Source organism: Pungitius pungitius, chromosome 19, assembly GCF_949316345.1.
Source record: "Pungitius pungitius chromosome 19, fPunPun2.1, whole genome shotgun sequence".
Classification (NCBI taxonomy): domain Eukaryota; kingdom Metazoa; phylum Chordata; class Actinopteri; order Perciformes; family Gasterosteidae; genus Pungitius; species Pungitius pungitius.
In genome coordinates, this window is record NC_084918.1 from 1364422 (window position 1) to 1390849 (window position 26428).

Sequence of the window (26428 nt, forward strand, 5' to 3'; positions counted from 1 at the left end):
AGAGAGCCGGTTTCAATGTCACCGTAACTTGTGACTCTGACCGAGGAGTTTGTTTCCACAGGAATCCAACAGTGAACGTTGCGACCTCGGCGTCTCCAAACGGACCGAAGACAGATTGGAACCAGCTCCACGTCACGGACTCTGATCTTTGTGTCCAGAAAAAACTCACATCATACAAAACATTATCCAACATTTCAACCCTTCATTAAGTAAGAAACTGTCAATTGTTTTAGACTAAATGTGTAACACCTGAATGTCCAGGAATCATCCTCTGATCTTTGTTCATATTTTCTATATTTTAAATAAAATACCCCTCCCTCTCTCCCCCCCCCCCCCCCCCACTATATGGAAACCACTTCCATTAAGCTGGAGGGTCTCTCTGAGAAGGGAAAGGGGGACATGGAGTGAAAGGCTGAAGAAAAGCAATCATTGTGAGAAAAGTGAATGTGGCTGAAAACACGCCCCGTAAGGATGTGAGATGCCACCATCCATGTGTAGATCTGTGTTAGATTGTGGGTGAAAGGCTTCTGTTCAGATCTCTTCAGCTCTGAGATGTGATGGAGGGGGGGGGGAGGTTTTTTTATTTCTGTCATCTGACCCCCCCTAAATGAAACAAAACAAATAGTAAATAATTGAAAAATAATTCTTCTTCATTATTGGATGATGGATCAAAGGTTAACATTTGAACACTTTTTAATGATGGTGCAGTTAGCCTGTGTAGGTGCAGAGCACATTTACATATATACGTAGATATAGATGTAGATATATTCTTCCCCTTCAGCGCTTTGCTTCACACGGCTTCAACATGTGCAACTAACGACTTTTCTAAATTAACTTCTGCCAGGAAAAGAACCATTAAAATGATCACACCTCTGGTTAGAACTTGTTGAATGACTTTGCGACCTCTTTAAGTAGTTTGAATTACACAATGAAATAAAACATGTGGCCCAAGGAGATCTTACAAGATACACGGATGGAGTATGCTTAGATAAGTGAGAAAACTGCATTGTGTCCCTTTTACTCAGCCGGGGAGGCGAGCGCAGAGAAGCTGTCTAACTAATAACAGTAATGAGCAGGTTATTACCCGCTGTAGAGCCGACAGGATGTTTTAGAGCCAACAAACAGAGCTGTTATTGTGAAGAAGAAGAAGAAGAGGAACAAACCTTTTACGGTATGTTTCATTATTTACTGAGCCGTAGTTTAAAAGGTCTCAATTGTTTGTTGCAGTTCTCTCTGGACGGTTTGAATCCATTTGTTCTGACTGAAGCAGATGGTTCTCCTCTCAAAAGCGCGTCCTGCAGCAGGAGCTCGGGTGGAGGACGCTCTCGCTGTGATGCACCTGACCACGAGGAGGCTGCAGGCGACACCATCAGCACCACTCCAAAAAAAAAACAACATATTACTGCTTTCTGTGAGCAGGATTCTTGTTTAAAAGTTTGTCTGAATAGTTTGGAGTTTCCTCGTAAAGATGTCGACCCTCCTGCCGGCTCTCGGGGGGCCCAGACGCGCTGACTCACCGGGGGGGGGGCTTTGACCCGCGCGTCGGAGCTAACGGACGGCGGCGAGGAGCCGGCACGCAGCGGTCCCCCCGGGCAGTAAACCCGGTGCCGCAGAACCACACGCGTAGTCTCTGGAAGCACCAACGTTACATAAAGAAGTCGCTTGCAAATGCAAAAAATAAAATCCTCTAATCTAATCAATGGGAGGCATAATGGCTCCGTTTGATTAGCCGTCACTAATCGGGGTGCAGCAGCTAGGCCCATGCGGCATGCGTTTGGTGTTAAGCTGCATGAAGCACACGATGTCACCATCAAATGTTTGTCTCTCTGCAACGACCTCACAAACACTTTGGTTTGCGGTGATCATTTCGTGTTTTTTTTTTCTTTTTCGCCCCAACCTGCTGCTTTAAGGGGAGGAATGTAGGGAGGACGGGGGACGTAACAGTCATGTTCCAGCATGCAAAGCCTTCAATGGATCCACTGGTCTCAGTCTGCTGGATGCTCTTAATTAGATGCTTTTTGGACACTGAGGTAATGGCACATGCATCCGCCTCGGTACTTAACCAGGGAACATCAAAGTACACCTCCTCACCCCCTTTTTTTCAATCCAAATCATTTCCTCTTTCCCAGCACTCCAGTGAAATTCATTATCTTTTTTTTTTTCGCAGAGGAAAAACATGCTGTTTCTCTGCAGGTTAGCTCTGGTAATGACGACTTTCGATGTGCGCGCAGGCTCGGCGCCGCGCGGCCAGCCTGCTGACGGAGGCCCGCTAATGCGGCGCACGCGCCTCAGCGAGACGGCATTATGATCCGCATCGACAAAGGAGCCGACTCGTTTGGGGGCCCCGGCTTTTACGCTGGAACACAAGAACCCCGAAGACCCGAATGCACCAGCTATTCTTCTCGCCGTGTTCATCGCCACTTTCGGTGTGAAATGGTGTCGTGATGCTGAATTTAAGACAAACAGACTGAGCCTTCACGGCTGACTCACTTCACAGTCAACGGACTTCAAATAACTCATTTACCTAACAAATTGTTTGTGATGGCCACAAACAACCCACAATGCAACACTGTCTGCAGACTCTATTACCAACACGTTACTGTCTGCTCCACAAATACATGAACATCACACACTCACATTGGATTTCAGGTTGTTATGGTGCTTTTTTAAAAGTGAAACAGTGCGCAGCTGAGTCATTGAAAGTCGAACACAGAAGGACTTGTCGTTGGGATGGTGACAATCTATGAATACATTTATCAGTGTGACGCTTTCTTAAAGTTCAGATCCATTAGTATGTTTTTATGTGAGTCTCTATCTTCCCAGTGGTTCTCCTCATGTATCTGCATGTAGGCACCAGAATGAAGTCCGTACCGGATCGCAGTGTGTACTTTGTGTTACATCAGTTCCCCTCCAGCAGCAGAAATCTAATGAGACACAAGTCAGAGGTCCCGGCGCTGTTCAGGGAAAGAGAGTTTAACGCATCGACTATTTTGAAAGTTCTACATAATTTCTAGATTCCCATTTGCATCTTGCTGAGATTCATAGATGATTCGAGGCAGTTTGAATATCTTCAAATGATAATTTTAACTGTTTATCTGACATGTTTTCCTCAGGCAAGTAACTTTATATTGCATTTTTCACCAGCTACAGACTACAAACTCATGCAGAATGAACTCATTTATTGGTTTGCTTTGGGTAAACTGAAAAGGTCATCTTCACCTCCGAGACTCATTAAGAAAGTGAGACGGCTTGTTTGCCCAAATCTGTAAAACTAATCCAATTCCTGAAAGAATCGATATTGAGAATTTGATGGATGCACAGGGGGCCTGAATGTGGGAAACAAACAGCAGAGAGATGCTCCGCCAGTCTGTTCACGTAACACAAAAACGTTCTTTACAAAGTTACGTGGAGGCTGAAAAACACGAGGGGGGAGCAGGGCACGTGAGGAGCCACGTCTGATGTCTCTCATTCTATTCCATGAGGAGAGGAACACGGGAGCCAGCGACTCAACACCCTTTCATTTTATGAATTACTCTCAAAGCAGTGTGTTTGTCTTTGCTCCTTCTCAGGAGGCATTTGTCCATTCAGGAGTTACACAACAGGCCTAAACTGAACAACATGAGACACTCCCACAGCCATCGAACATCACAGCATGCGGTTTAATTAACAAAGCATTTCATTATCAGTCAAAGAGACCAAAACACAGAGACTTTGAAAACAGCTACAAAGAAACATGAGAGATGATACAGTTAAAAGAGACTTTGAGTGACAAAGTGATGGAATGTGTTACAGAGCAACTCAAAGCAACACATGCAGGAGGAAAGTGGTGTCTCTCTTTGTGTGCGTCTGAAGGAGGATTTCCCTCATTGATTCCTCTGATTGATCAGAGATTTGGGTTGGAGTGAAGGCTGTAATACATGTATGGGTCTTTCTGTGAGCTCTACGATAACAGTTTTGGAAAAATCAAAATTGTGAAACTAATAGAAACCGCTTTTATCATTTGATGTCTCTTACAGCGTGCGTGTAGTCTTCAGTCACTTTTTATATCTTGTTAAATCACACGGTCGAGCTCAAGCTGGATGGGCAGCAGGAAGTCTCATTTCCTCCACATTCCCTCTGACCTCTTAGAGGCTCGAGCGGCACGTTTTTTAAGGACCAGCGGAGTCGTCAGGAGTCCTGTGACGTGACACTTTGCTCCTCAGGATCGCTGGGAATCGTCTGCTGTGCACATTCTGGTTTCAGAAGTGACACCCCGGTGACCGTGTCTTTATTCATATTTAAAAAGACATGTAAGGTGATGCCAGGTGTGAATATCTCTTCTTTCTCATTCTCCTTCATCTTTCTTTTTTTAAGGAAGAGACGGCGCGACCCTCGAAAAAAAGCCAGAGAATATTAATGCTGCTCGACCTGAAGGGAATCCCAATGAAGCGGTGCTGACTGACCATCAGACATCTCAGAGGAGAACAAATAAAAGCTGTAGAAATATTAAATCATCTGTGGCATGTGAGATTTGCAAGGGAAGTTCAAGACAAAACACCCGGGCTGCGAGTGACGCATTCACACCTGAGGAAGGAAGGGTCGATACGGAGTGGATCAGAGAGACGCGTCTCTCTCTTAAAGATAACACAGCTGAACCTTACACGAATGACATGTTATTGCCTCCGCCTCGGTCGTGATGGAGCATATTACACACATGTTTCCATGGTGACGGTGAGTAATTCGCTGAGATCTTCAACCATCGTTCAATCTTCTGCTGCTCTCTGGTGGACGCATGGCAAAGCTGCACGGTAAAAAGGTTTTAAAATGTATTATGCATGTTTTATTTCACCAATAAATCATCAAACTGAACACAGTCAAATCTAATATAATATGTTTAAGCACATCTATAAATGAGAACCAAGTTAAATGGTATATTTAACTGTTTTTAATTTAAGAAAAAATAATAAGTAATAATAAAGAAACACGATTGCTGTGCAAGAAACAAATTAAGATAGCAAATGATAAATGAAGGCAATGTAGGCTATGAGAGAAAAAACGATTTGGTTTCATTAACCTCATTACATTTTTTCCTCGTTTAACAGTTAGAAAACACAATGTGCTTAATTGTGGAATCATTTTAGACGTAATATTTAAAGCAAAGCAAATAAATGTCACGCGGTGATATTTTAATTGAACATCAGTACGTGTAGAATCATCCAGATTTCAGTGATATAGTAATTCAGCAGGTTGTTTGAGCGCTCCAGTGGTGCTCCTGCCGCTGCGGCCCGGTGGGAAACGTTATTAAAAGCCGGCCTGTATTTCATTGGCCAACGACCGGATGGCGGAATGTGATTGGTCCACCAGTGGTCCGCTCGCTAACCTGTCCGACCGGAAACACGGCCGCCTAGCGAACGCGGTACCTCAATAGATGAGGCGTCGCATTGCTAAAGCTTAATTATCGTTACTCTGTTTACACAATTTACGTCGCTGAAATTTTAGACTTTTGAACTAATAGTGAAGACGGAATGAGACGCTCCAGTTTTTAGAACTACCAATTTTTTAAAGGTAATTTCTTTAACTTACGCTGTCATGGTGTGCTAGCATGCTTGCTAGCGTGTTGTCACCGGGTCGCCGCTTTAACATTTCCGCCGCTCTAAGCTCAACGTTAGTATTAACGGTCATATTCACACAGGGGGGACTCTTCTAAAACGTACATTTAGCGATGTGCTCTATGCATGCAATGGAAAAATGACATATGCTGTGGCTAAAGGTAGCTAGCTGGAGATGCTAATCAGCTAACGTTAGTCAGTGGGAGTGTGCCGTTTAACGGTATTCTGCTCGCTCATGATACACTGCTGACCAAATAACGAGTTAACGATACACGTGTAACACACACTAAAGGAATAATAAAGTAGTTACTGAGATTTGGTTCATGTTTCATTAAGATCTCTTCAACAAGAAAGACTATCGTGGAATACAAAACGCAGCTAGACGAGTTAGTGACAAAGTAACAGAAACGCCGGCGCTAACGACCACAGGTGTTATGTGAGAAAATAGCAAGACGAGCTTTAAAATCGCTTAGATGTTTGCATGTTTCCTGTTTACAACCCACAGGTTCATACTATTATGTCACTGCAGCGGTGTCAAGTGCTTTCCCATCGATTCGTGTATCAACAGCCAAGAAGAATAGAGTTAAACCTTCCTCTAACTTCCGGGTTCATTGAATGTTTCTGTCCACAGTCATGTCTTTCCATCAGGACCGTGGGAGCCCCAGGGGGAGTGCGCCTCCAGGGCAGCACGGCACCCCTCAGAACTACCGACCCACCAACATGAGGCCGCCGCCCCCCAGGCCTCCCGTTTCCCAGTACCACTACGACCCTCAGGCTCCTCCCGGTTCCAGCTACCATGGAAACAGCGGCTACATGCCTCCGCACACCGACTTCATGCACTACCCTCCACCCGCGCCGTCCCCGACTCCAAGCTCCCTCAACCAGTGCCCGGTGCGCCCGCCCTTCCCCAACCCCCCCGTCAGGCAGGGCTTCCTGGAACCCCCGCCTAACTTCCCCCCTCCCCCCATCCCCAGCTCCACGGGTGGTCCCACGCCAGGGTCCCAGGTGTCCGCTCAGAACGCTTACCACCCGTACATGATGCCGCCCGTGCCGCCGCCGCCGATGCCACACCCATCCATGCCCCCCCCCATGGCTTCACAGTCTATGAGCTACCAGCCTCCGTACTCCATGAACTACCCCCATCCTCCTCACCCTCCTTTCCCTCCGCCCCCCTTCAGCCCTGGCTACAATCAGAGCGCCGCCTCATTCAAACAGGTCAACAGCTTCAGGCACGGGGGGCCATACAAGTACGAGAAGCCCATGGACAGCAGGAGGTCCCCGGAGAGAGGGTACCGCCACGAGGACCACCGGCAGAAGGGCTACGGCTACGGGGGCTCCGGTGACCGGCACAAAATGGACTTCCCCGGAGAGAGGAAGGACCGCGGGCGGAGTCCGGACAAGCGCGGCAGGCCGGAGGGGGGGCGGTACAGGTCCGAGTACGACAGGGGCCGGGCGTCCCCCAGACACAGGAGCCGGGATCGCAGCAGGTAACGGCAGCCGCTCTCCCGACGTGCGACCCGGCTGTGAAATGTGTTGGTGTGTTTTTTTTTCTTTTTCTGACTGCCGTGCGCGTTGGTTCACAGGGAGCGGTATCGGCACCGAGAAACCCAGAGGTCCCAGTCGCCCGACCGGCACCGGAAGAGGCCTCGGAGGTAAACCATAATAAAGATGATTTGTCCCACAAAAACTTGTGTGAAACGACAGTTTTGATTATTTTCCACACTATTTGACTCAAGATTCAATAAGTATCTGCTACAATAATGGCAATTGTTTTTGTTAATAATCAGTCAGTTTTTTTAACACTCACCTCCGCTTGGTGCTTCGGTCACATGACCACCTCCTGTTTAAATGTGTCTCGGCAGTCGGTCCTCGAGCCGAGACAGGAAACGCGGTCGCTGGGAGGAGGAGAGGGACCGGAGGTCTGAGGGCTCCTCGGGCCTGAGCAGCAGAGAGCGCAGCTACTCCTCCGCCAGGAGCAGAGACTCCGAGGAGGCCCCCCCCGCCGACAGGGACAGGGAGCGGGAGAGGGAGAGGGGGGGCGACGAGAAGGAGGACCAGGAGCTGCTGAAGCCCGCCTGGATCCGCTGCACTCATGCTGAGAACTACTACTCCAATGACCCCATGGACCAAGTGGTACGCTCGTGTCTGACCCGATGAACCCGTCCTATGTGCTCAATCGTTTGTGGTAATGAAACCCGGTCTTCAGTGACCACAGCCTTACAGATAACGGAGGGCTCGCCTCCCTCCAACGCCTTGCTTTTCCAGCCTCAAATCCCCGTCTGTCCTTTCACATGCGTTTCTTCTCTAAAGCGCTGACCTTTACCAGTGTTTGCTTCACGCCGTCCGCATTCTAACCCTTTTCCCACAAATGACAGAGTCACTATCACCTTCCCAAAAGAGAGTTAAATCCCACTGGTGCGTTGTAGCATTGGAGAGGGCAGCTCACTGAATGCACGGTGAAATATTGCAGCACTGGCGTGATGATGGATGCCTTCACAGCCGCTAGCGCGCCTTTCACCTGTCCTGCCTGTGCTGTGCTCAGGGAGACTCGACTGTGGTGGGGACGAGTAAACTGCGGGACCTGTACGAGCGCTTTGAGCAGGAGCTGGGGAGGAGACAGGAGAGAGCCAAGTCCATCCGTCCCATGTGGGACCCGCCCAAAACCAAACTGGATGAGGATCCAGGTGTGCAGACCTGCAAAACTAGTTGGGTACAATGTAGAAAAATGAGTGTTGTTCCTGCTCTAAGTGGTTGTCTTCATGCCCCCTCCCCCCCCCCCCCCCCCCCCCCCCCAAAGCCGGCCCTCTGCTCTGCCTTCATAAGCTCCTTGTTCTGTTTAGGTGCCAACAGCTTACACATCTGTTGTGATTGACGTGCATGAGAAGTCGGGGCAGAGATTAAGCTCCGCGTTGGCGATGCTCTCTGCCTGAATGTCTCTTTCCAACGATACGAATGGCACTCGGAGGGGGGGGGGGGGGGGGGGGATCCCTCATATGCCAAACATGTTGCTCCAAGGCGCCGACTTCACAAACGAGCGCTTGAGCTAAAAAAAAATACACACACAGCCGGCGGTAAGAGTTGAAGACTTGGCACAAACTGCACACCTTAGCTGGCAATTATAATCCTCATTTTGGTGAGACGTGAGAGAAAAGCGGCGGGCCAGATGTCAGCGCTCTTTTAATCTCGTTTGGCCAGAAGTCGTACGGAAGAAGAATGTTTCCACGATGAATCAGTAAGTCGCGCTTTATTCCAACAGGGAACCTTTCGCTGTGTCACCAACATGATGATTTGAAAAACATTCCCCACTGAGACTTGATGTTGTATAAAACGTATTGAGGGCACAGCTGAGAGCCAAACCTCAGACGCATCATGATCCAGTTGTCAGCGCCCCCCCCCCCCCCCCCCACGCCCTGCTGTGATTCAAGGCCCTGTTGTTTTGCGCTTTCAGGCGACAGCAGCAGCGAGTCGGACTGCGAGTCGGACGGCGAGGGGAGCTCCTGCTCCAGCAGCTCCGACTCCGACGTCTTCGACGTCATCGCCGAGATCAAGAGGAAGAAGGCTCACCCCGACCGGCTGCACGAGGAGCTGTGGTACAACGACCCGGGGCAGGTGGGTGGCGCCAAAAAGAATACACCCTTGTGATGTCCACTATTTGCCGCTCTTATCGCATTTGGCAGAGACACTTGATTGAGGGCGTCGAGTTCAGGTCCTGCTGCCTGAGCCTTTGGGGGAAACGTGTTCGGAGGATTATCCAAGAGTTTGTTAAATTTGTCTTCAGGATAAAAAAAAAACAACACAACAACAACACAAAAAGTCAGTTTCTTTCTGTCGTGCCGTGAGTTCCCCTCCACTATGAAGTGAGAAGGCAGCACATCGTGATGGTTTCTGGGCACCGAAGAAAGTAAAGGTCAGCAGCAACGTATTGTGATTTACGTACTTCCTGTCCATCCAGATGAACGACGGCCCCTTGTGTAAGTGCAGCGCCAAGGCCAGACGGACGGGGATCCGCCACAGCATCTACCCGGGGGAGGAGGTAGGACGCGCCCTGAATAAATCACCCTTTCCTAACCTTGAAGTTGGGGGGGGGCGGGGAAAGAGAGTGTATTATTCTAGGCAAGCTTTTAAAAAAAAAAAAAAATGCCTTCGCTGCATTGCATCAAAGAGGACAATAAGGATGAAATGATGATGTCACATATCCATACCAGTGACTCAGCGATAGAATTCCCTTTTCATAGGAGCGATTCCTCTTTTTGCTGTTCCCATGAAGGCTGTGCTGCACTCAGCGGGTTTCTCCTCTCTAAGTGGACAGCGTCTGTCCCCTGGGTGTTGATTAGTCGCCTCATGCTTCGTCGTTTAACTGCTAGGGCGGCGTTGATGAAGAGGATGTCACTTACAGCGTTGACTCTGTGCGATCTCTCGTATGCTGATGGTTTAACGAACGGATGAAAACACAGACAGTTTTTTTTATTTAGTAAGTATATTTTGTGATGGTTTGTTGTCATAATTCTTGGTTCAATGTGCTCAGCCGGTGAAACCGTGCCGTCCGATGAACAACAACGCGGGGAAGCTGTTCCACTACCGGATCACCGTGTCTCCGCCCACCAACTTCCTGGTACGCCACCAACCCTTGTTGGTGTTTTATGGGAGTAATCGCTGTGTATAATAGGAGTAACTTCATGTTTTCTGTTTCAGACCGACAGGCCCACGGTGATCGAGTACGACGACCACGAGTACCTTTTTGAAGGCTTCTCCCTCTTCTCCCACAAACCTCTCACCAACGTAAGCGTTTCTAAACGTGGAAGCGGCTCCTTTTCTGAACGTCTCAACCGCTCGGCTTCAGGACCCTGCACCTCGCCCCCCGCTAAGTTAGCCTAGTGACTTATTGTTGTGACTACTGTGAGAAGCTCCCGGAGCCCGAGTGAAGCCGGATCCCAGTGGATTGTGCGACTCCGTCCCCTTGCTCTCTGTGTGTGTCTCTCTGGGCCTGCGAAGGTTTGATTAGCTCTCTCTCTACGGCATCCTCGCTGGGTGGAAGATTTCCGAGATCAGTCCGTGTGTCTGTGTCTGTGTGTCTGTGTGTGTGTGTGTGTGTGTGGGGGTGTGGGTGTGTGTGTGTGTGTGTGGGTGTGGGGGGGTTCCCGCCAGTTGAGAATAATGAACTACTCGGTCAATATCCGTCGAGCGGGAGAAAGGAGCCCGGAGGATTAGGCGTGATTCCAACTGGATCATTTACGCGGCCCTTGTTAAACGCTCCGCGGCAGCCCGGGGATTTGGAACCTCTGAGTGGGGCCTATGCTAGTTAGCCTCCGGGATACCCCCCCCTCTCTGACCCCCACTCAGGTAATCTCTTAACATGGACCCCCCCAGCGCTATAACAACAAAGCGCGTGTAACTAGGGAGATTAAACGCGGAGGAGAGGGCTTATCTATTTAGGGATTGTGTGTTGCATGGGGGGGATAGAGTGTTTGTATGCATCCACCTTTTTTTTTTCCCCAAATTGTTCTAAAAGCGGTTTGTTTCTACACGTTTCTGTGATAAGAGTCGTTTTTTGGGTGAGCAGCACAGCGGAGCCGAGCTTTCTCTTAACGAGTTTCCTGTGAAAAGCCGTAACCTCTGCCTCACGCCGCGGTAATGAGTCGTCCTCTCTCCCTCCCGTCCTCTGCTCCCTTTCATCATCACAGATCCCATTGTGCCGTGTGATCCGCTTCAACATAGATTACACCATCCACTTCATAGAGGAGATGACACCGGAGGTCAGTAAAACCTTCTTTATCTCGCAGCTCCCGCTCACCCTTTTGTTTTTTATCTGAAGACGGCGACGTCTGAGCCGCACGCGACCCTCACACCTCTAATCCCCGCAGAAGACGGAGGAGAGTCTTTCTGAACCGGCAGGGGGGGGGTCGATGACGACGATAAAGTGGATTATGCAATAAAGAACTGGATTTCTATGTGTGTACATTAAGCCCGTCTTTCTCCCCCCCCCCCCCCGGTGTCCAGAACTACTGCGTCCAAGGCCTGGAGCTGTTTGCCTCCTACCTGTTCCAGGACGTGCTTGAGCTGTACGACTGGAACCTGACAGGTACAGCGGCGCCGCCCACTGCAGCGACTCAGCAGTGTGCTAGTATGGCATCTTGTTTGAAAGGAGAAACCTAAACGAGTGATGCATGTTGCAGAAATGGGGAAATTAGCCATTAGCTGCTATTATGTCAAAAGGCAATTTCTCCATTATAGATCTGGTCTAAATTGTCCCACAGTTTTTTAAATGTAGTCTACTGGCGTCACTGTAAAACTCATTGTAGGTTTAGAGATTATAAAGGAACATTCGAGTCATAATCGTGATCATGTGTAGAACAACAGGGTTGCATACCCGGTGTACCTAAACAACCCTCTTCTCTTCCCTCCAGGTCCGGAGTTCGAGCCCTCCGGGTGCCAGCGGTTCCATTTCATGCCGCGATTTGTCCGGTTCTTGCCCGGTGAGTCCCGCGTTGCCACAGAGGAGGCGGAGAGGGTTCTCCTGCGTGGGGTTCCTCTCCCGCACACATGGTGGTGCTGGTGCGCTGCCGTAGCCGCCGACCTTCTCAAACACGTTTCTGCCTCTTTTATGAAAAGCACAGAAGAAATAAATCGTGTTTCTGATCCGTGTGAGAGGACGGTCGGGGAGGGGGGGGTGGCGGCTGCAGTGAGAGTGGTCCGTTTTGAAAGGTCCACTGTGTATCTCATATTGTCTCATGCATCTGCAGCACTGAGGCTTCAGCTTGAGTGTGTGTGTGTGTGTGTGTCCACGGGAAGAAGTCGGAAGTGGAGGCCGAGTGTCTATTAAACGAGTCTCTTTGACCGCGTGGTTGAAGTTCTGCCGATACACTTCTCTGATGTTGCTTCTGTACGCTGTGGTTCATACTGCATTGGGTATGCGACCCTGCGCCTGTTTACCTGTGCGTTCTTTCTTCAACAATGAGGCTTTTCCCCCGGTGGGAAACATCAGAGCAGGCAAAGTTCAATTATAAGCAATTATTTTATTGTTTAATCACGAAAAAACCATGTGAACCACTGTCTTTGTACCCATTCCACACTTATTCCTGGTGTGTCTTTTGTTTCTAATCCGTCCCAGATGGCGGGAAGGAGGTGCTGTCCATGCATCAGGTGCTGCTCTACCTGCTGCGCAGCAGCAAGCCGCTGGTCCCCGAGGAGGAGATCGCAGACATGCTGCAGTGGGAGGAGCTCGAGTGGCAGAAATACGCCGAGGAGTGCAAGGGCATGATCGTCACCAACCCGGGCATGGTAAGGCCTCCGCTTCCGCTGTTAGGACAGGAGGCGGCCTTGTCTGCTTCTCAAGGGCGTACGTTTCCTCCCCCCCCCCCCCCCCCCCCTCGACCCCCAACCCCCGACACCGCGGGAATAAGGCTGTTCTTGTTAGCCTGTGACACCAGCAGCCTCACCTATTATCCCCAAGGGCGTTGGCTGTCATCGACGCCGGTCCTGCCCAGAGCTTCCATGTCACAGGGTTGTTGGTTAACCTTCTTGTCTGGCGCCATATTTTAAAGGAGGTGCGGTAATTGTGTCTCGGCGAAGGTGGCGATGTCATCGCCTGCTAAAAGGTTGCGTGCGAGCAGGGGGATGTGATGGCGTGGGTGAGTTATCGAGTCGGCTGCTCTTTCTGAAACGGGGCTGTCAGGATTTGCAGGAGAGTCCTCGGCCCGTGGACTCAAAGTGTATTAAACTCGCCCTGTCGGATGCAGACGTCACATATGTATCCACACAAGCTCCGCCCTTGTTAGACCGTTAGCCGATGAGGTCACAGATCGCGTCTTTCTCTTGTTGCTGCAATTAACACTTTTGTTTGGTCGTAATGGTGTGAAATATTTAAATATAACAAGCCTACGGTGACATGTTATAATTACTTGTTTTGTCAAAACACCAGCCCAAAGACATTCAATTTACAAAAAAAGAATAAACCCAGAAAAGTGTTGACGGCTTCATGGTGATGCATCGTGATTCTTTTAGTATGATATCAAATGTCATGGTAACGATCACCACCCACGCATGTGGCAAGAACAATAAGTCCCTGGTGGGGGGTGATTGCTGTACAATCAATAAGATGTCGTTTCTCCCCCACTGTGATACATCAAGGTCACGTGCACCGCCCCAAATGAAGGGGTCTGGTGCTAATGAAACATGCCGCGCTCAAGTGATTATTGCACAAAGTGGCGCGGGGCGCAAATGTCAACAACCTTCAAACGTCGGCGGCGCATTAAAGCAGCAGCGGCTCGATGTATATTAATCAGTGTGTGTGTGTGTGTGTGTGGACTATGGCGCTCAAACTCAAAGGCGGCCCGCGACCTCTTGCTCTCTCAAATCCCAGTTTGTATGTGGCTGATGTCAAGGTGAGCGCCCCTCCCCCCCCCCTAAGCCTCGAGCCATCTGCCCGTCGCTATCTGTGATTGGCTTGTCAGTCTCCTCCCTTGCTAAGAGCTTCACGAGACCCGTCTCACGGATTGTTTGTTATTTTTGGGATTGAATAGCGGGTTTGTTTTGCACTGTCACATGACTCAGTCGCATGACTCCCCCCCCCCCCCCCCCCCCCCCCCCCCCAGAAACCCAGCTCGGTGCGCATCGACCAGCTGGACAGAGAGCAGTTCAACCCGGACGTCATCACCTTCCCCATCATCGTTCACTTCGGGATCCGCCCCGCTCAGCTCAGCTACGCTGGAGACCCTCAGTAAGCACACACACACACACATAGGGTGGAGGTACGGGGGAAACTCAGGACGAGAAAACAAGGAAATAACGTGACATCTTCACACCCGTCCCAGGTTTCCCGCTGGGCGCCTCGGGAGGGGGGGGTGGGGGGCGGTGTTGGTTATGTCTGGTGAGTAGTAATGCACCGGGGGCCGCGGGAGGGGCGGGGGGGCCGTGCGTCAGAGCTGAGGTCTCGGAGGCGTTGGTAGATGACGGCGTGCGGATCAGAAAGTTGGGTCTTCTGGCATCTTTCCGCTAAAGTCCGAATGTCCGGCCCCCAACATGACTATTGGGAGGAGGAAAGTACTGGTGATGAGGACGCATTAGGAAATCCATTTAGGCAGAACTAGTCTGCTCCTTCCCCTCGACTAATGTCCCCTCTCCCTCGCCGCGGCTGCTTTTTAGCCGCCTGTCCGCCGAGCTCTTTCATCCCTGTGCCCCCCACCCCCCCACCGCGCTACTCCCCCTCCCTCCCTCCCTCCCTCCCGCTACCATGTCAAACTTCTCAAAGCGCCAGACAACGACAAATTTATGGATGGACCGGGACATCATTAGCCGACGCAGAAACGAGTAGCGAGGCCAGCGGAGAGGATTTCCTACCACTGCTAATGATGCGTGCGGCGAGGGCAGGAGGCTGTGTTGATTGCAGCGGCGGCAGCGCAGAGAAGAGGAGGAGGGGGGGGGGGCATGTATTAGACTGAAGAAGTTGTGCCGTTTTCTACCCTTTTTTTACAATGTCCACTGAAGCGCCACTCCGGCGGGAGTGATGGCGTGTCAGAGGTCACGGGATGCAAAGAGAGGGAGGAAACATCAGAAGAACACGGGGGAGGGACGGACTGCAGGAGGGAGGAAAAAAAAGAGCTTTGCTGAAGATAAAAGCAACTTTATTTATGACAGTCTGCCCGAAGCAGAATCCCACCTCACAAGGACTCCAATTCATCCACAACAACCGTATTAGCCCCTTTTCCCTTTAGCTTTTGGACCGTTTGTCCAGCTCTCGTTATGGCTGCCACTTAACATCATTTCACTCTCCACGGACGTGTTTATTCACATACGCACGTGTTTCACATGTAATCGAGCTCATTAGTATCAATGAACAGGCCACAGAGCGTCTTTTGTGCACCCAGGTACCTCTGGTGCTACACGGGCTGGACTTACTGCTCCTTCATTCGCGCCTCGGCGACACGTCGTCGTCTCTCTCTCTCTCTCACCAGCCTCCAGCTGAGCACCGTTTTTTAAAGTTTTTTTTTTTTTTTTACACGGTTGTTTTCTGCTGCTGTCAAGTGTGTGCCTCCGCTTGTCGAGGAACGAGCTGTCGTCGGCCATGTCGTCCTTCGGTGATGAAATGGGCCGTTCATGCACTCTCCTTGCAATGAATGCGTCAGCATTCAGAGCTCCTCGGCTGTCTCCGTGTGGCTCTCAACATGGCGACGGCGTCCACGGCTGGCAGCTAACGGCGCTAACGGAACCTGAGGGGAAGCCAGGGGTTGCTACGGACAGCATGCCTGGGAAAGGAGGATGGATGGGGAAACAGGACAGGGGGGGGGTGGGGGGGCAGAAAGGAAGAAAGAGGCAGCATATGCTAATGAAAGCGTGTGCATGGATTGGCGTGAGCCGTGGCAGAGCTTCCCTGAGAGCACACAGCGGATATGTGGAAAGGTCATCGGAGCGGATTGGGGACGAGGGGGCCTCCCAGGCTGGATAGCCCCCCCGCCCCCCCCCCTCTCTGTCTCTCCTCCACTGGGCTGCTGCTGTGCTGAGGTGGTGGTGAGCTGATAATCGAGGCGGTAAAGCCATCTCGTTCCCTCGTCTCAGTCTCTAATGAAGTCCCCACTATTAAAGCTCTATAATTCTTCTATTCCACAGCCCCCCGCCCCCCACCTCCCTCCATCCCTGCGCACCTCTCTCTCCTCTCGCTTAATGCTGCTCTGCCTCTCCCGGTCAATGCACCCCCCCCCCCCCCCCCCACCAATCATAATTGAATAACTCTGGGTATATGAGGAGAAAGTCTCCTGAATGGGAGCAGAACGGTCACACTCGGCCCTCAGTGCATCAATCAGGAGGTCTGATTGAAAAGAGGGTGGATTGGGGTGTGGAGGGGGAGAGAGAGAGAGAGGGGGGGGGGGGGGGGTAGTATGGCGGCTACATGTCACCTTGCCGATAACTCCTCGCCTCTTTTCAGATGCAAATGGGAGCAAAGACAATGAAGCTTTGTGGACGAAGCGAATGAGGAGCATGTGAGATAGCTACACCAATGTTTCATTTTTTTTTAACGTGGAAGAAAAAAAATGAAGACAAAGGTCGAGGTGTTAGTGCACGCGTGTGTGTGCGTGTGTGTGTGTGTGTGTGTGTGTGTGTGTGTGTGTGTGGTGATCCACTGCTCACAGTTCAAACTGTGTAGAAAGTCTTCTGCACAGCAGCTAATGCCATCAAAGGCCACAGGCAACCGTTCCATTATGTTTAGTAGATGAAGTATTGATGTGTTGTTGTTGTTGTTGTGGTGTGGGGGGGGGGGGGGCAGATCGACTCCTGTCTGAGCCTGACACCTCCTCCTTCTGCTGTCGCCAGGTACCAGAAGCTGTGGAAGAGCTACGTGAAACTACGCCACCTGCTGGCCAACAGCCCCAAGGTCAAGCAGATCGACAAGCAGAAGCTGACGCAGAGGGAGGTGGGTCACTGTGGTCTTTACTCTCATATCTTCCCCAGGTGGCCTGCGCCCCTTCATTTGATTATTCACCTGAGGAATATTTAAATTTGCCAATTTGCAGATTACCACCGTGAACATAGAGACCAGATGTGTACTTTTTGCATGTATTGTGTGTTTTTTTTTTTTCTTCTTCAGCCTCTTGCACGAGCAACTAAAAACAATAGAACCATTGTGGGAGATGTTTAATCTCTGGGAGATGTTTACTGCATCATGCAGCTCTCATGCGGGTTGCACCATCACTCAATGAGGAGTGATGGTGCTGAGCTGAGGAGGACAACGGTCCACATTTGTTGAAGCAACGAGCGCGTTTTGTAGCCGAGGCCCCTAGGGGCCGCTGTAACTTCTCCACAGCAGACCACGCTCCTCTCTCTCTCTCTCTCTCTCTCTCTCTCTCTCTCTCCCCTTCCACCACTATCTCCATCTCCTTCCGTCTCCTCTCGGCCCGTCTGATCCACTCTGAACCCGGTAATGAGTTGGAATTTGGCGCTCAATTAACTCGTTTTCCAGGTAGCTGGGCGACGCTTCCCGGCTAACCGGCCCCGACAATCCCAGCGCCAAGCTGCACCGGAGCAATTAGTGGACCCCAACACACACACACACACACACACTCACACACAAACAGCGGGTCTGCCGTGTCACCGGCGTGGAAGGGTGGCGGCGCTCGTCATCCGTTGCCCCGGGGACCCCTTCCAGCTTTGGTGAAACACGGAACGTCCTGATTTAGTCCCTGAAAGGCACAGCCCACCATCCAAGGGTCCTTCTGCACCGGCTGGTCCGCGGGTCTGGAGGAGTGTGCGTCGGGGGGGGTGGGGGTGGGGGAGGGTAACCGGGCCTCGCAGCAGGGAGTCCGCCTCCGCCTGCCTGTGTGTGTGTGTGGCATTGAGGGACAGGCACACGCTTCCTGCCCAGATGGACTTTCAAACCAGATCTCTCAGCCAAACCCACGATTGGCCTGAAAAACGGGCTGATACTGTCGGGCCTGTCGTTCTTTTGTGTTGGGCATGAACCAATAGGAGCACAGCGCTTACAAGGAGCACTGAAGACCAATGTTACTCTATTATCTCACATCTCTAATTTGAATAAGTATTCAGCGCGAGTCGGCGCCCTGGCAGCGGATTCCGCCCCGAGTCGCCTCCTATCTGCTCGCCATATGTGGATTTGGGGATTTTCTCTTGAGTCTTCGTCGCAGATTTGGGGCCGGCTCAGTCGAGCTGTGCGAGGAGCATCTTTTCCACTCGTTCTTCCAGTAGAGGCTTCGAGTGCGGGCTCCAGCTGGGCCCCACAAGAAACTTCACTCCGTTCCTCTCTGTGCCTTCCAGTGTGTTCATCAGGATTTTATATATATATATATATATATATATGTGTCTCAAACACTCAGCGGTGTGTAGGTGTGAGTCAACAGGTGATGGTAGCGGACAAAGATGAGCCCTCCAACTGGCGGTGATGAACTTTTCCTACTTGTGTCCACTCACCTCAGCATAAACACAGTGTTTCCACTTCATTCGCTGTGATTACTGCGGCTCGGCCAGAGCGGGAGGACGTGCAGTGAGTGAGTGAGTGAGTGAGTGAGTGAGTGTGGGCAAGCGTGTTCACTTTGATGCACAGTTCAAAGTAGGATGGCATTATTTATTCACGCCTTTGTTGTTCTTATTTCCTCAGCGAGTCAAAAAGGGGAAAAGAATTCCTGGCGTTCCGTTTTGGGAAGTCGATGATTCTCAGTTGAATGAAACGCGTGCACATTAAGGAGGGGAGGAGGAGGGGGGGGGCGTCTGTCAATACGTCTTCCTTCTCGGTTGTTATTTGTAGGACCCTCTTGTCTCCCTCCCCTCTCCAGTTACTTGCTGGGCTGACATGATGCTGGTGCCTGATTCCTTCTGCTGCTTCTCACGGGCAGCCAGGTGTCTGCTCTCGTCGACCGAAGCCCCACCCCTCACCCCCCCCCCCCCCCCCCCCCACGCCCGCCGGGCCAACCCGCAATTAGCCGGGCCCCCTGTGTTCATGTTGGGGTGTCAGTTCAGAGGATGTATCTTTTTTGTGTGGGTGGCGGATCGATAGCTGACAGGGCTGACTGTTTGTTTGGCAGGAAGCGCTGCAGAAGATCCGCCAGAAGAACACGATGCGGCGCGAGGTGACGGTGGAGCTCAGCAGTCAGGGCTTCTGGAAGACCGGCATCCGCTCCGACGTGTGCCAGGTGACGCGCGCACACACACACACACACGCGTCCGAGTCCTGGTCACATGACGGCCATCATGTGACAGTCGGAAACAAATGCACTGCAGAGAAGTTATGACGCCGCACAATCCTTTGTTGTTTGGTGATTGTTGTATTCTTACAATCGGAGCTTTTATTGTGAAAGGGAATCTCTTTCTCAGGGTCACAGCACAGAGGTTTTCCCAGAGTCCTTCTTTCTAACTTTGTAGCGCGGTGCTTTGGATCCAGCCGTCTCACTCACCCCCCCCACCCCCCCCTCCCCCACACACTGTGGACGCACACCAGTGCTTCCACCTCGGCCGGACGCCTCTTCTGATCTTTCCACGCGTTGCGTCACTTCTCCATTTATGTGTCCAAGGCAGTCGACTTCCACTACCGTCTCCCCCGAGTTATTTTCCTCCTTGAGTGGGGGGGGGGCACAGTTGGGATTCCCGTTCCGTTGGCGTGCGTACGGCTCAGCGCAGCCGCTCCCTAATGAGACCCGAACCCGCGACCCCGCCGCAACGCATGCAAGAAAACCGACGGGCTTTACTCTCCCGCTCTTTTATTTACAGTCTGTTCCTGTGTTGTCTTCCATGATTTCTCCAGAAATAATTGCCACACATCTTCATCTTCTCCTCCTCCTTCTTCTTCTTCCCCGCGATCGCCCCGTCCTCACATTCCTGAGAGCAGTGACAGAAAGTTCTAGCCTCGCCGAGCAGACCTCTCTCACAGCGAGGTCTCGCAGAGAAGGATCCGATCCATAATTGCTGCCCAATTATATTTGCTTCAAGCTGTACTGCCGCGGCTAATTGGTTCATAAATAATTTCAGTTTGGCGCCGCGGCGCCGCACTCTGCACAACGTGTGACACGGACGAGACGGAGCGGGGGAAACCGACCCGTAGTCCCCCCCCCCCCCCCCCCCCCCCCCCCCCCCCCATTCCCCTCGTTACTGACATTGCCGAGCTACACCAAGGTTGTTTCACTTGAAAGGCTTTGTCGAGGGCCGGGGCCACTCATCAGGCAGGAAGTTATTTATTCAGCAATGATTTTTAGTTTTTATATTTATTTGTATGTTTATTTATGTTTTTTTTTTTTTTTCCTCTCACTGTTGATGGGGAACAGACAGCGACCTACTTGATAAACGCCTCCTAGCAGCATGAGAGGGAAGCCTGACTCACCTACAGGATACGTCCAAGCGGCCCTGACGTCAACCCCCCCACCCCCCCCCGCCCCCACACACACACCTGTTAATTACCACAGAATCTACTCTGACGGCCCCCCTCCCCTCTGCGGCCCCCACGCGCACGTCGGAGCCGGTCCGGAGCCGTCGGCGCAGCTTTTGTTAATTGGCTGCTTAACCGGGCCCCAGGAGTGAACCCCCCCCCCCCCCCCCCCGCCGCCCTACGAGGGCCCCGGGCCTATTCGTACTCAACCCTCCCCGATAGCACTAATTAAAACATGCCCCCCCCCCCTCCCCTCGCGTGGTGGCACGGGGGTTAATGTGTGTACAGCAGCCTTTTGCTACAGTTCGCCCCCCACCGGGGGCCCTTGATGAGGCTCCTCTAATGATCCCTCGGATGGGAATTTGCTGACCGCTTTCTTCGCTTTTCTGCCGCCCGCCCTCACTCTCCATGTCCCCCCCAAACCCCCCCACCCCCCCACTACGCTTTTCTTTCACTCCGTCGAACTCGAACTTTCCTCTTAAAGCGTATGTGGGTCAGCGGCGGCTGGCGAATGGAAGTGTGTCAACAGGACGAGATGGGCTTCGATTGGACATGTGGACTCCTGCTCCGTCACATCGGCTTTTTCATTATTTCATCTCTCTGTTGCAGAGCACCACTTAATAAGTAATGACTGGCTGATTGATTTCTCTCTTTTGCACCATCTCCACATCACACTTGATGCTCGTTCTCCTCCTCTTTCTTTGCTCTTCCTGATGTTGCCTCTCTTCACTATGCCCCCCCCCCCCCCACCGGCCCCCGACCTCTTGCCGATCTTCTATCTTTTAATTTTTATTTTCTAAACCAATCCTGTGTGTCCTCCACAGCACGCCATGATGCTGCCTGTGCTCACCCATCACATCCGCTACCACCAGTGTCTGATGCACCTGGATAAGCTCATCGGCTACGTCTTCAAGGAGCGCTGCCTCCTTCAGGTAAAAGCACTGCCTCCCCCGCCCCCCCCCCCCACTGACTCAGGGTGTGTTATTTAAAGGCCGGCATAGCTGATAACTCACAGGATGGATACAGGGAGGCAAATCCCCAGTTGCTGTTTTTGGGTGCACAGACTCTGTTGGTGACAGGGAAAAAGAAAAGTCCACATTTTGTGCAGAGGCTTCTCTGTATCTGGGGGGGGCAGCAGTGGCTGCCTCATTACCGGCCCTTTCCCCCCCCTCTGCGGGGGGAGTTCAGGTGGAAAGCCGCGGCTCAGCACTCGGCTGAGGTAACCCACACGCCGGCCTGAGTCACATCGCTGCAACCAGCAGCCCGGCTCCGCTGTGAGCTGCTGTGACAGTAGTGAGGACAACAACAGCCTTCTGCCCCCCCCCCCCCCCCACCCCCCTCGCCTCCCTCCGTCAGGTCCGCAGCCTTGAGGAGCTCCGCGCTCTCCGAGAAAGCCCCCCCGGCGGCCTCCAGCCGTATTGAAGAGCTGTCATACCCTGATACATTAGAAATCAATGTGTTGTAACCTGTACATAGTTAAGAAGAGAAAGTGTGTGTGTGTGCGTGTGTGCGTGTGTATGTGTGTGTGTGTGTGTGTTCATGTTCATACGGGACGTCTGCCCTTAATCGATCAGCGATTTGGCTTCCCGTCGTTGGTACAATGGCGAAAGCCGCAGCCCCTCCCGTCCGCCGTGACGCCCCGCCAGGGCTCAACATCGCCGTCCCTTGGGGAGAAGTTAATGGATTGGCCCCTCCCCCTTAACCCCCCCCCCCTCCCCCCTTTGATTACTTCATCACCGAAAGAGACAAAAAGCAACAATGTGTTTGATCACGGAGGCTCGACTCCAGGCCGTGTGTGTGTCTGTCTGCATCACAATTCTACCCACCGGGGTGTTAATGCCATGCCGTGTGTGTGTGTGTGTGTGTGTGTGTGTGTGTGTGTGTGTGTGTGTGTGTGTGTGTGTGTGTGTGTGTGTGTGTGTGTGTGTGTGTGTGTGTGTGTGTGTGTGTGTGTGTGTGTGTGTGTGTGTGTGTGTGTGTGTGTGTGTGTGTGTGTGTGTGTGTGTGTGTGTGTGTGTGTGTGTGTGTGTGTGTGTGTGTGTGTGCGATATAAAGCCAAGGCTGTCAGCAGTCAACCACTACTGGGACTGAAATGGCCAGAGCAGGGAGCCATCATTGCTGGGCTTTACAACAGCTAGCCCAACTATTGCATGCACACAGACACACACACCCACACACACTCTGCCGAGATGGGTTTGGACAGCGCGGCTGCGATGCAAGTTGTGAGTGCAATGGGGCTCGTTCAGACGGTCCTCTCCGAGTCAGAACTGATTTCCGATCTCTCCCCCATGTGCCTCCCTTCTGTCTGTTTTTTATACATTTCTAACGTGAGGGTGATTTTCATTTTTAATGGATAGTGCTTTGAGTTCATTTACCTGTAGCGGCGTATATAACGTGTGGCTGAATTAAATCCTCCTCACAGCACCAGGTTCGAGGTGTAAGGCGATATGTGTGTGTGTGTGTGTGTGTGTGATACTGAATCCACTTTGATAACGGTTTGATTACCAGTGAAGTTTAGCTCAGTCGATGCTACATTTAATCAGCTCAGAGATGTTAGAGAGGCATTTAAAGTAAGCTGTTATCTCACTTGGTCCTTTTAGTTCGGGCTTCGATCCAGAGCTCTCGACGCTCGCGTCCGTGGCGCCGCTGGTTTGCAGCTGTTTGGTCTGTCTGGAAAAAGTTGCGTTAGAATTCCAAGATGGCGCTTTTGAGAAGTTAACGAGCCGCGCTCCCATTAAAGGATCACGTTTCCCCCCCCCCCCGCGCCGAGATGAAAGCGGGCCGGTCGTCCGGGGCGACGGCGGCTCGTAATCTTTTTAACGGACGCACACCGAGGGGGACGCGTGTTTTCAATGTTTAATCGCCGCGCCGCGGAATCGATGAGGACTTGCAGCACCTGCTGATCCCCCTCCAGAGTGGAGATGTGAGGCAACGGAAACCTCAGCCGGAGACACCCCCCACCCCCCCCCACACACACACACAACCCCCACCCCCGGCTACAGAGGATGACCCTTTGAAGCTCCTCTTCTGAGAGCCTCCCCGTTAAACATTTCACATTTAAAACATGAGGGGGGGGGGCTTATGCTCATCCCCACATCCAGGAGACCTGTATAATGCCCCCCCCCCCCCCCCCCCCCCCCCCCCACACGCCTCCTCACTTGTGACCCATGCTGACAGAACGAGAGGCATCAGAGGATCTCAATTATTAACCTGTACAAGTCCTCCCCCCCCCCTGTGATACCGCTGCATGCTTTTGTTTGTGCAGAGTGCAGTTATTTTTGTTTGTTTTCGTTATTCATAGGGGGGGGCGTGCCCAGCCTGGTGGGGGGGCCAGAAGAACATTTGAAAGACCTAAAATATTTGCTCTCTGAGCAGACATTTTTATTTTTCCACAATATCAAAGAGATTCTTTCATTACAGGTGAGCTAAACTCTCACTAGCCCCGCCCCCTCTCATCCTTTCCCCCTATGGGCTTCATTACTGGGTCACCATGGTAACACTGCTGGGCGCCCTCCCCAGTCCCGTCAGCTGAGCGATTTATTCACTAAATCCAAATCCCTCGGATACTAGTCGTGTCGCGTCAAAGAGCTCGATCTCTCTCTCTCTCTCTCTCTCTCTCTCTCTCTCTCTCTCTCTCTCTCTCCCCCTCTCTCTCTCTCTCTCTCCCCCTCTCTCTCGCTCTCTCTCTCTCTCTCTCTCTCTCCCCCCCTCTCTCTCTCTCTCTCTCTCTCTCTCTCTCTCTCTCTCTCTCTCCCCCTCTCTCTCGCTCTCTCTCTCTCTCTCTCTCCCCCTCTCTCTCGCTCTCTCTCTCTCTCTCTCTCTCCCCCCCTCTCTCCGTCTCTCTCTCTCTCTTCCGAACCCCAGGAAGGAAGAGGAGCTGAATTACACGGCTACAAAGCTGAAGGCCTCTTGAGCAACTATAAATATTGAAACCCCCCCGTTAACGCTTTACATACATATGTCATTGGAGCTTGAAATTGATTTGAAGTTGGCTGAAAAGAGACAAGCATTCTGAAAAGCAAGCGCGGGGGGGTGGTAGTTGGAGACTTTTTTTCTTCTTTTCACTGAGATTAACATTCTCCTAATGTAAGATTGATAAAGGCTGGACGTATCTTACTGAGCACCATCCCCCCCCCCCCCCCCAAGTCTTTCCAGGCGCTCTGCTTTTTGTCCTCTTCTCAGACAAACTAATGCGTTTCCTTCAGGGTTATTCTGCCTTAAAGTCCCTCTTTTGCCTCTCTTTACAGGTTTGAAAGTTTAAGCCATTTATTTCCATACAGACAACTTAACTGGGACAAAGAGGCGAGAGGTCTCTCCCCCCCCCCCCTCCCTTCCCTCCCTCCTGGCTCGGCTCACCTAAGTGCAGCCCCCTCTCTCGTCGTTCTTTGAGCGATTGCTGATCCCGGGTCGTTGGAATGATTTCCTTTCACCAGCGTCACCGTTTATAATTAGTAATTAAGAGGAGAGGGTTCGCCGAGGCTCCGGTGTCGGGGGTGGGGGGAGGGGGGGTCGGGCCTCGGCGTTGACGTCTAAACGTTTGTCGCTTTGGTCCCTCGTTGCTCAGCGCATTTTTTTACAGCCCAGTGTCACACATCTGACCGAGAGGCGTTGAAAATGTGCGCGACATCCCACGTCCTCCGTCCTTGGACCTTTGAGCAAAGGAAGGAGCCTCCGAAAGATGTGTCACCGGCAACTAAGTCCCCAGCGGCTCTAGGCCCCTGGCAGGAAGTGAAGAAGTAAAAGCCCATTTCACCACGTCTTCCTGTCTGCCTTTTGAACTCCGCTGGAAGCACCGTGCAGGTTTGGTTAGATGAGGCTTCTGGGACGTGGATGTTGTGAAGCAGAGAGACGGGAAGCACAGGACCCACAGGAAAGGGAGACTAACGTCCAGGACTGATAACGGCCCTGTGATTGATTTACTAACCCCCCCCCCCCCCTTCCCCCCCTCTTTCCTCTCCTCCAGCTGGCCATGACGCACCCCAGTCACCACCTGAACTTCGGCATGAACCCCGACCACGCCCGGAACTCCCTCTCCAACTGTGGCATCCGCCAGCCCAAGTACGGCGACAGGAAGGTCCACCACATGTACATGAGGAAGAAGGGTGGGTCCTTTTTGTGTCCCTTCTAAAATGTCAAATGACCTCTCGGCGTCCCCCTCAAAGCTCATCTCACCTGACAAGGGGGGGCGGGGTGATTTGTGTTTTCCAGGGATCAACACCTTGATCAACATCATGTCTCGTCTGGGCCAGGATGACCCCTCCCCCTCCAGGTAGGCTGCCCGCGGGCGCATGTCTGTTGGCGGTAGCGGCGGGCCGGTCGGGGGCGAGATGCTCGTGATTAATCCGCCCGGCGACCCGCTGACGGGAAAATGAACTTCGCCGTGAGTGGAAGGGAAGTCGTTCAAACTGCCTGTTGTTGTTGTTGTCGGAGCGCTGATCGCGGCTGTGTGTGCCCAAAAGTATTTTCCTCCCAACTGTCTTCACATCTCTTCCACCCCCCCTCCTCTCCCCCCCCCCCCCCCCCCCCCTCCAGGATCAATCACAACGAGAGACTGGAGTTCCTGGGTGATGCCGTCGTTGAGTTCCTCACCAGGTGAGAAGCCGCCTTTTGTGCGTCTTTGATGGACGCAACGGCTAATTGAAGCTGACGGCAACACTGTCTGCCCCCACCCCCCCCCCAGGAGTGACCCCATCACTCCACTTCTCTCTCTCTTCTTCCCGCATTGCCTACACTTCCCCTGTCAGTCACAACCCAGCTCATCTCCATACTTTCAACTCTTTCAAGACAGTGATTTACTGGTAATTGGAACTAGGATAAAAGCCGCCCCCCCCTCACACATACCGCCCCCTTTTAACGGCCTGAAATTCTCCATGACAACTTGCAATTAGCTGTCCTGACTGGCTGTCTGGGTTGCTGACTGTGTTATTGACTCCCAGGTGAGTGGACGTTGCAGCTCAGCACAGTGCTAATTATGTGCAGC

The 26428-nt window shown here is 52.0% G+C and overlaps 1 protein-coding gene across 1 annotated transcript in view; it reads left to right on the forward strand.

The window, feature by feature from the left end:
- Positions 1-5342: 5342 nt before the first annotated feature.
- drosha (drosha ribonuclease III) overlaps positions 5343-26428 on the forward strand; it is a 29564-nt gene continuing 8478 nt past the window's right edge. Inside the window, exons 1-20 of the mRNA XM_062559348.1 lie at positions 5343-5544; positions 6220-7075; positions 7172-7240; positions 7451-7721; positions 8131-8272; positions 9037-9197; positions 9541-9621; positions 10114-10200; positions 10281-10367; positions 11270-11341; positions 11586-11667; positions 11993-12061; positions 12697-12866; positions 14180-14304; positions 16893-16992; positions 19115-19222; positions 21273-21380; positions 25412-25550; positions 25657-25717; positions 25981-26040. Coding sequence (XP_062415332.1) covers positions 6222-7075; positions 7172-7240; positions 7451-7721; positions 8131-8272; positions 9037-9197; positions 9541-9621; positions 10114-10200; positions 10281-10367; positions 11270-11341; positions 11586-11667; positions 11993-12061; positions 12697-12866; positions 14180-14304; positions 16893-16992; positions 19115-19222; positions 21273-21380; positions 25412-25550; positions 25657-25717; positions 25981-26040 — 2846 coding nt within the window. The 5' untranslated portion in view covers positions 5343-5544; positions 6220-6221. The remainder of the gene's footprint in view (positions 5545-6219; positions 7076-7171; positions 7241-7450; positions 7722-8130; positions 8273-9036; positions 9198-9540; positions 9622-10113; positions 10201-10280; positions 10368-11269; positions 11342-11585; positions 11668-11992; positions 12062-12696; positions 12867-14179; positions 14305-16892; positions 16993-19114; positions 19223-21272; positions 21381-25411; positions 25551-25656; positions 25718-25980; positions 26041-26428) is intronic.